The sequence below is a fragment of the Aspergillus uvarum genome (assembly GCF_003184745.1).
Source record: "Aspergillus uvarum CBS 121591 unplaced genomic scaffold BO82scaffold_22, whole genome shotgun sequence".
Lineage (NCBI taxonomy): Eukaryota > Fungi > Ascomycota > Eurotiomycetes > Eurotiales > Aspergillaceae > Aspergillus > Aspergillus uvarum.
In genome coordinates, this window is record NW_020291319.1 from 207148 (window position 1) to 215216 (window position 8069).

Consider the following 8069-nt stretch of genomic DNA (forward strand, 5'->3'; position numbering starts at 1 on the left):
GAATTGCTTTACCCATGTAGAACTTTTGTCGTTAGGCCATATCTCATATTGAAATTCTTCGGCTTCCGGCACAGTAGGATGGACAGTAAGTATTTGTTGAACGGCGCAGTGGCCAAGTAGACCCTGAATAATAGGCTCTTCTATTGATTGGTAGCTTGAAAGACCACTTGGATGTAATCGTTGAGGTGGTGGCCATGAAAGTAGTATGACTTTCTCAAATCTAGCTATATGCCAAGCGAATACTGCCGAGGCACCATGGATGTACTGACTCCATTGAAGATATGTTTTTCTTGGTCTTAAACACAAGGGATTCCTTTTATCCATCAAAGGGCCCATGGCAATGGTTAATGTCTGTAGATTATGTTTGTCAGCCCATTTTTGAGCCTTGTCGAACGGTATGCCACTCCAAAGAACTTGACCGTTGCGAATCCACTTGGACTGAAATTGATTAAATATTTGCACTGTCTCTGCAACGGTCAAATACTGACTGAAGACCTTAGTGAGTGGGACTTTGGCAGGTTGCTGGGCCAATAGCCATTTAGAAATATCTGCAACGTCCATCGTTGATTTTGAAAATCTCAGCGACTAGAAGCTGTAGTAGGTGGAGTAACTAGATAACCACCAGGAAATGAACTAGGCTGTATATCTGAAAGGCGGTCATGTGACACACTGAAGGATAGTTGATGATCTATAACAATATAAGACGTCACTTATGCGGGGAACTGAGGATAAACTGGGTCTAGGCTCGTATCATTGCTGGATCTTTGATTCGGAAGCTATGTTATAATAGATCATCTATAGCTTAATTATATTCTAGCTCTGCTCCAAGATTGGTTTAGTATAGTTTCATGTCAAGGTCACTGAATCACTGTGTGATGGCACCAGTTGCCGGAAGGGCTGTATCATAGTAAGCTTTTATCCTAAATAGAACCGATTATTGATCGCTCCTTCGCGTGTGATTATAGTCTTGGATTTAGGATAATCTTCGTGAAATCCCTTTTTAGACTTGATTCGGTGGCGCGGAAGGGACCGAGAAATGGATGACTTGTGCGCTATGGACAGGGTATGTTGACCTCATCATGACGCCGACATTTGGCGCAGAGTTATGAGCATTTTGCAATGTTTACAACTCGAAGTAATCAACTTCAATGATCTTGAGATGTACTCAATACACCATGGGGATTTCTGATCTTGAAACTATACTGGAAAGTAAATATAAGGATGGCCAAGACTCAGATTTTACAATATCTTGCCAAGGCCATAACTTCAGAGTTCATCGAGCCATATTCTGCGAATAGTAACCTTTTATTGAGGCTGCGTTGAAGGGTGAATTCATGGTAAGTTCAACAATAGCTTTACTTTACTTATAGTTCTCTCTCTCTTATGATTTTTAAGGAAGCAAAAACATTTCACGTCAACCTACCCGTTGATGATGATGCTCAGACTATCGAGTCTGTGTTAAGATTCTGCTACCTCCAGGACTATGGGCAAGATGACGACTTCTTGAGTTTAAATCCAACTGAAGCTGTGGAAGAGCATCTGCGGGTTTATTAGCCGCCGACAGACTTGGCATAATTTCTCTATCGAGCTTGCTGCTACTCGATTTAATAAATGGGCACAAGATGATTGGTGGTGCAATGATTTAATGCTTGCCATAGATATTCCGAATTACCAACCCCAATTCCATGGTGGTTATCAGGTTGTCCTTTTGCATAATGAAATTTTCAGCTTGTTTTTTCGAATCTGGATTGATAAAAGCTCGTATCCGTCGCTATGCAATTATGCCATGTACTTTGTGCATTAGATGCTTGATACTCTGTTGCTATAGTGTGCCATAATATCCTACTACCTTCGCTTCAACATATCTAACGTTGCGCTCATAGTCAACATAGTTGGACTAAATGCCTGAAATTACTTCAGGAGACATTTTCAATGATATAATTTCAAATGGTATATAACAGACGATATGCATTTTCGATACTTAAAAATATGTCATTGGATCCCCGGACTACTGGATTTTCTTTGCTTAAGACTTATTCTGCGCAGACACATCCTCGGAATGATTGTGATTACTTTTACTGGTTTCTAAGAAAACAGTCGAGGAGTGCATAAAAAATATGATAACGAGTTCTGCTATGTGGGTAAAACTAATCTCCATACGGCAGGTGACAAAGATTGTCGATAAGCGCCAACTTAGCGCTTGTTATAAACATAAATCAAATACCCGTTCTTCAAGCATAGTTGGAAGCAGCTGTCATCGGCTTCTTGATTCGGTAGGCTTGAAGATCTGCGCAATTAAGGTTGTAGTGGCTTGGCTCTTAGAATTAATAGATACCTCTAATGCTACTTAGTTTGAATTATACGGCGTCCAGTTCAGAATGAAGTCATATGTTCCGTCTGAAAATAGACACGGGCAAAGTGTTCCCTTGCTTAAGAGGAATGCTGATTTGATACAATGGCGAACTATCGATGTTCCTGAGTTATTCTGCCATTGATTTGAAACGAATCCTCAGGCAAATAAACGTCTCGAGGAGTCATTACATAGCTACAACAACCGACAATCAAAACCCACCGAGAAATATCTATGAACGTCACTTTGTCAGAGAAAAGCAATGCTGAGATGTCGTTCATGGACGATGCTTCACTAAACTCTTGTTCAACCTAGACCTGCATGCGGATCATTCTTCTTGGCTTGCTTACTTGCAGGATTGATGCCAGACTAATAGCATCTGATAAGAAGCTGGGAAGAGCTTGTCCTGAACACGCGACGGTGGCAACTCTTCCTCAGCATCACACGTTCAGCACTTCAATTTACTACGATAGCAGAAGAAGAACTTTCCAAGACAGCGAGTCTTGTGAGCTATTCATTCCCTGAACTCATAAACGCAAGGCTTGTGTTTACAGCCCTGAAGCGAGCTGCGAAACATGACATCCGGCAATACAGTGTGGAGCCGTAACCTCTTTCAAGGAAAGAAAGATAGGTCTCAAGCTCCCCAGAAAAAGATCTAAGAACAGTTTGTGATGCAAAAGATTGTCATCGAGCATTATTGATTCCGCACATCTTCTCAAAGGGAGAAAAGTACCCTGTATGTTTGTTCAGCTCAGTTCCTGCCGCATATCGAATCCCACGACACCTTTCTAACTTGGTATCCAAGTCGCCAAAATTGTCCACAGGTCTTCATCACAATGCATTCTCCCTGAGACTCCCGATTCCAATTCGACTCTCCCCCTCGTACTCAGCAGAACCCTTACCGAGCAGAACCCTTAAGACTATCATAAATTCGAATGGCGCTTTATCCATCATCCAGCCAATTGTGCCAAGACGTGATGTACACGTTCTCTTGTCCGAGCGAATACGGCATCGACTCCATACTTGGGATTGGGGGTTCCCTCGCCGTAGTCCCAGAATCGATTTCGGATTGCGACGGCGAGGTACTCTCCTCGTTTACTGGGGCATCGCCATGGAATTCTGCGGCAAGCATCCGGGTTTCTTCATCGTCGTCGGCATTGAGTGGATGCTCGGAGTCTTGCCAGCGCATGTAGAAAAAGGCTTGGTCGTTTGGGTCTGGCATTGTGGTCGTGAGAATCGTGATAGATGTTTGGGATTGTCTCGTCAGATATAAGCTCGTTAGGTGAATTTCGTGATGTGAAATCGAAGATAATAATCAGCCGGGAGAGTTTAATATCGGGGTGGTAAACATATAATGTGGGTGGTGGCAAGGGTTGCGTCATGACAGGATCATGGCGATGTCGCCTCTCAGTCTAGTAGGGGAGACGCCCGGTGGGAGACTTGACTTCGCTGCTAGAGTTTGTAGAAACTCGGTATGAGTGTGTCAACTTCAGGTTTATCGTTCGCGCACGGCCTGCAGCTGACAGGGCTGTCGTGCCGCGGACCCATCCAGAACCGCGGCAAGCCTCATTCGAGATCAAGTTGAGCGGCCAGGGGATCTCAAGTATTATAGGATTCAAGTGGATCAGATAACAAAGCAACCGGTTTGGAAGCATAGGAGAACCCAAAGTCTAGTCATCTAAACTAAGCATCATCACCACCTGAAAACCTCTTTTCGTACACTCCCAGCATTCATCGTAGCTGAGTAGCTATAATAGACCAGCGCGGTAGGCTCCTCACTATCAAATACGGGCAGAAAGTCCGACACTCGCGCGATAGCAGGCACATCTGCACAGCTCGCAACATTATCTAGACCTTCCTCTTCGATCTCAATCCACTTGTCGACGATTGCCGCCACGACGGCACTGTTCCAAACCCCTTCCTGAACCGCAGAGGCACGAAGCACCCGTACGGCTCGCCGGCGGATGTGAGGATCACGGCATCGCACGGCGACGTTGAACATAGCTGCTATGATGCCGAGGTCGAGAGAGAAGGTTTTAGGAGTCGGTAATGGAGACGAAGCAGCCGGATCTGAGGGAGAAAAAGAAGGATTCGAGGAAAGTCCCACAATGGACTCGCCTAGAGTGACCATCTCTTCGAACAAGGCATAGTATTTATCCCAATCAACATTGTCCCCTGCCTCGGCCTGACCCGCAGGCTCGAAGATATCTAGCGAAACCAAGCAGTCGATCTTCCGTAGCTGGAGCACTGCGAGACCACGCCGCTCGCGGTCCGTCAGAAAAGCATTTCGCTCAAGCAGAAAGTCGTCCAGTGCGGTAGACCAGTGATCCAGCAGGGAGATAGAGACGTCACGCAGAGCAACAGCCGCGCGATTTAACCCATTGACCAGCTCTATGGACTTTGGGAAAGGAGAATATTGCTCCGCCTTTGTACGTTCGTGTTGCAGCTCCGTATTGCGCTGCCGGTAGTAGTACGTGTAGATCTCGAGGGTCTCGCGCGCGTCGGCTAACGAGTGAAACACCATGGGTCTGTCCAGTTCAATGACCAGCTCAGGCCAAAGGTTGCAACGCGCTGCGCTCATGCGGTGTACGGTCTGTAGCGCTCTACGATTAGTAACCGGACGCCTATACTCTGCCGGGAGTGGGCGCCGTACCACTATGATTTGCGCTTGCAGGCGAGTGAAGAGGCCACACACGACGTCGATGGGGACATACGGCATGCGACCTTTACTCAGAGCCGTGGATGTATCGAATGGATTGGCTCGAAGCTCATCGAGAATTTTTAGTCCGCTGGTGATGTGGGTGATGGCCGAACCGTATTGGCCGCGCATTGCCTTGGGCTTAGTTAGTATGCACATCTTCTCACAGGAGAGTAGACAGAAAACCTTACCTCGAAGCAAGCAAAGAGAATACAGGACATTAAGCAGACATCAAGGGGCTGTGAGCCGCCCGGCGCCGGCATCAGACAACGCACGGCGCATAGATACTGTCGCAAAGCAAACGGGTCGTGCATGGTCTGAGTGCCGGGTTGGTAAAGACTGCCCGCATCACGCTCCAGACGCTCATGTAGCGAGCCCAATGCAACCGTGACATGGCGTATCGCCGGCTCGTGGTGCGCAGACTGCAGCAGCAGACGTTCCCAGAAGATACATTCGAAGTCGCCAGCCAGCTGCGGGGCAGTCTTGGCTATAAAAAACTGGAATGAACGGCGCTCCTGGTTCGAGATAAGTAGATCATCACTGAGTGACCGGGGAACGAGCGGCCTTGTGAATGCGTTTGATCGCAATGTCGTGAGGCTGGACGGGGGCGATGGGGGCGATGGGGGCGATGGGGGCGGAACCTCGTAGCCGTCGCATACACGGCCGGTTGAGGTACAGCGCAGACAGTTCGGGCGCTCTTCAGTACACTTGACGTGTCGCTCTAACTTCCTCAGTAAGTCATCGACAGACAATTGTTTCATCTGTGATTACCAATCTCACTTACTTCTAAACTCGGTCAGCAGGGACCCTATCGAATTGTAGGGTGCACATACTTGCAGGTCAAGCAGCCGGTGCGCGTCTTGGGGCGATACGACCGCTTTCGCTGTCCCGGAGCGACTCGGGGCATCGATCTAGCAAGTTGCAGCGGGTTTTGAATCTGTTCATTGAATAGAGCTGACAGGTGAGAAGAGGGGAGTGTGAGCCGATGCCGGCGATGTTATCGATAATCATCTGAGTCACATGTTGCAACTTGACCCCTTCGGGTTAGTCGATCGGAGTAGCCGGCTGAGCTATTTATAGTATCGAGTAACAAGCTTACGGTACCTAATTGAATATATGTCTATTGAATCTAGTATCAAACACATAGGAAAAGGAAAACCAAGACCAGGCAAACGCTGGAAACCCGCACCCAATATTATACACGATGGCAACACCCCTCAGCACTCCCCCAAGCGAACCATATCATCATTCGGCATCTCCCCTTTACTAGTCACACCCATCTTCTTACGCTGCTTCCGACTCGGCATTTCACTGTGCTTACCCGGCATGATTCGACCGGGGTGCACCACATTGAGCAGCACAAGCGCCAACAGCATCGGCAAAGAGTCAAGGCAGTATTGATACGCCTCATGGGCGGGGATCTTACTATCGAGGCCCTGCGCATACTCACACAGTCGGAAGATGATCCGCATCTACTGGTATTTAGTTACCGTTTTTCATGTCAAGAAACAAATCCGTAGCACTTACAGTGACTAGGGCAAGACATGCGTAGAGCACATAGAGCAGGAGTAATGCCTTTTTCGCGTCCGAGCGCCGCTGCCGAAGCAACTTCCGGTGGAAGACCACGGCACAGACCACGAACACGAGGACGAAAAGCTGCTGCACGCCCACGCCGGCCATGTAGATGTGCAAACCCGTCATCTCCGTGCTGTAGGAGACGTTGTTGCCGGCTGCTTGGGCGGCTCCGTAGACTTGGACAATGAATGCGCTGTTGCATTGTCAGCGTCTTTTCATAGAACTTGAGACGGGAGATCATACATTATATCTAGAGCCACAAAGAAAAGACCGAAATGCCAGGGTCGCACGCGTAGGACGCGCGCGTCATCGGTGAAGTTCCACACCATGCGGCCCATGATCATGTAGACGAAGGCGTTGGTCCAGAGAGGCGCGATAAGGATGAGCACAAACCACGCCGCGTAGTCGGTATAGCTGGCAGGATGCAGGATGCTGAGAATGCGGAAAATGTAGGTCACTGTCTGGATGAGACCGGACATGACGATCACCCAGGAGTAGAATTTGCGATGCAGGACCGCCTGCGCAAGGTGGGCGAGGGTCGTCAGGGCAAAAAGCACGGTAAAAAGGTACGCAGCGCCGATGGAGGGACAGAAGGTCCACATCGTGTCTGGCGTGGTTAAAGCTAATAAAATGTCAGGTATCAAGTGCCTTTACAGTTGATTGAAAGGAATACCATACCTCTGCACTGCGTCATGGCGGCGGTGTTTATGAACGATAGCGAGAGAAAAAGGAATAAGGAGACATAGCCTTGGTAGTGAGACAGTTACTTTATGTAGGACATTGTTCTTCTTCCTGCTGCCTGATGAACAAAAGCTGAGTCGTTGTCATCGTGAAGTTTACCTCTAGGGCTGCTATACGATAATTGGTTTGATTGGCCCGCTCGTATGGACACACCAATCATATCGCGCGGTGTTTGTCCGATATGTCCCCACTCAGCAAGCGACACGGGAGTCTGGCCGCCGGCGACCGACTGGAAGGCCTAAGGTAAAAAAGTTTTCGCAGACGACTGTTGTCCTGCGGGAACTCACACCGAGTTTATAACATTTCTCTGTGAGTCTCGATGATGGTCGGGACACGGAATTACTGCTGTGGTCTCCATCCGCAAATCGGTTTCCAGCCCCTCAATCTTCCATGTAGGATAGTCGGATTTAAGTATGGGGTAAGAGGTCCACGAAGCCGAGTTCAATGATACGTTCGTGATGTAATTTTTACAGTGTGTCTGTTTATGGGCCATGTCTTACTTATCAGAAACATTGTTGCGATCATAATCGAAGAAGTGGAGCTGGATATGCGTTCGGATGATCACTCTTTCTGCCAGTTAGCTACATTGACAACGGAATCTACGTCAGTTATCCCTGTGCTACATGCGATGTTCTTAATCTCAAGCCTTTTACTTCCCTCTAGTTCTCTTTCTGTTGTTTTTTTTTTTTTTTTTTTTTTTTTTGA

At 47.7% G+C, this 8069-nt stretch overlaps 3 protein-coding genes across 3 annotated transcripts; all 3 read right to left on the bottom strand.

Moving 5' to 3' along the window:
* BO82DRAFT_257114 (uncharacterized protein) lies at positions 1–486 on the bottom strand (the record flags this gene model as incomplete). The annotated part of the gene is made up of 1 exon (XM_025630911.1): positions 1–486. A coding segment is annotated over one exon (486 nt), but the record flags the coding sequence as incomplete, so codon positions are not given.
* A 3208-nt stretch (positions 487–3694) lies between these two features.
* BO82DRAFT_62338 (Zn(II)2Cys6 transcription factor domain-containing protein) lies at positions 3695–6002 on the bottom strand. The gene is made up of 4 exons (XM_025641398.1): positions 5878–6002; positions 5240–5767; positions 5004–5183; positions 3695–4943 (listed from the first exon to the last, which is right to left on the bottom strand). The coding sequence occupies exons 1-4, from the start codon at positions 5953–5955 to the stop codon at positions 4044–4046; spliced, it is 1686 nt and encodes a 561-aa protein (XP_025492671.1). The 5' UTR covers positions 5956–6002; the 3' UTR covers positions 3695–4043.
* A 197-nt stretch (positions 6003–6199) lies between these two features.
* On the bottom strand, positions 6200–7327 carry BO82DRAFT_308637 (RTA1 domain-containing protein). The gene is made up of 4 exons (XM_025632322.1): positions 7302–7327; positions 6867–7245; positions 6576–6816; positions 6200–6520 (listed from the first exon to the last, which is right to left on the bottom strand). Exons 1-4 carry the CDS (start codon positions 7315–7317, stop codon positions 6266–6268), a joined length of 891 nt encoding a protein of 296 aa, XP_025492672.1. The 5' UTR covers positions 7318–7327; the 3' UTR covers positions 6200–6265.
* Between the last annotated feature and the right edge of the window lie 742 nt (positions 7328–8069).

What these genes read in the sequence shown, in the direction of transcription:
- BO82DRAFT_62338 (XM_025641398.1), bottom strand. Translation starts at nt 5,955, where the DNA reads ATGCCCCGAGTCGCTCCGGGACAGCGAAAGCGGTCGTATCGCCCCAAG. An exon ending in GCTGCTTGACCTGCAAGTAT is followed by an intron (nt 5,768 to 5,877) that starts GTGCACCCTACA and finishes AGGAAGTTAGAG; the next exon opens with CGACACGTCAAGTGTACTGA. An exon ending in TGCAAGCGCAAATCATAGTG is followed by an intron (nt 4,944 to 5,003) that starts GTACGGCGCCCA and finishes AGAGCGCTACAG; the next exon opens with ACCGTACACCGCATGAGCGC.
- BO82DRAFT_308637 (XM_025632322.1), bottom strand. An exon ending in TTTGTGGCTCTAGATATAAT is followed by an intron (nt 6,817 to 6,866) that starts GTATGATCTCCC and finishes ACAATGCAACAG; the next exon opens with CGCATTCATTGTCCAAGTCT. An exon ending in CATGTCTTGCCCTAGTCACT is followed by an intron (nt 6,521 to 6,575) that starts GTAAGTGCTACG and finishes AAATACCAGTAG; the next exon opens with ATGCGGATCATCTTCCGACT.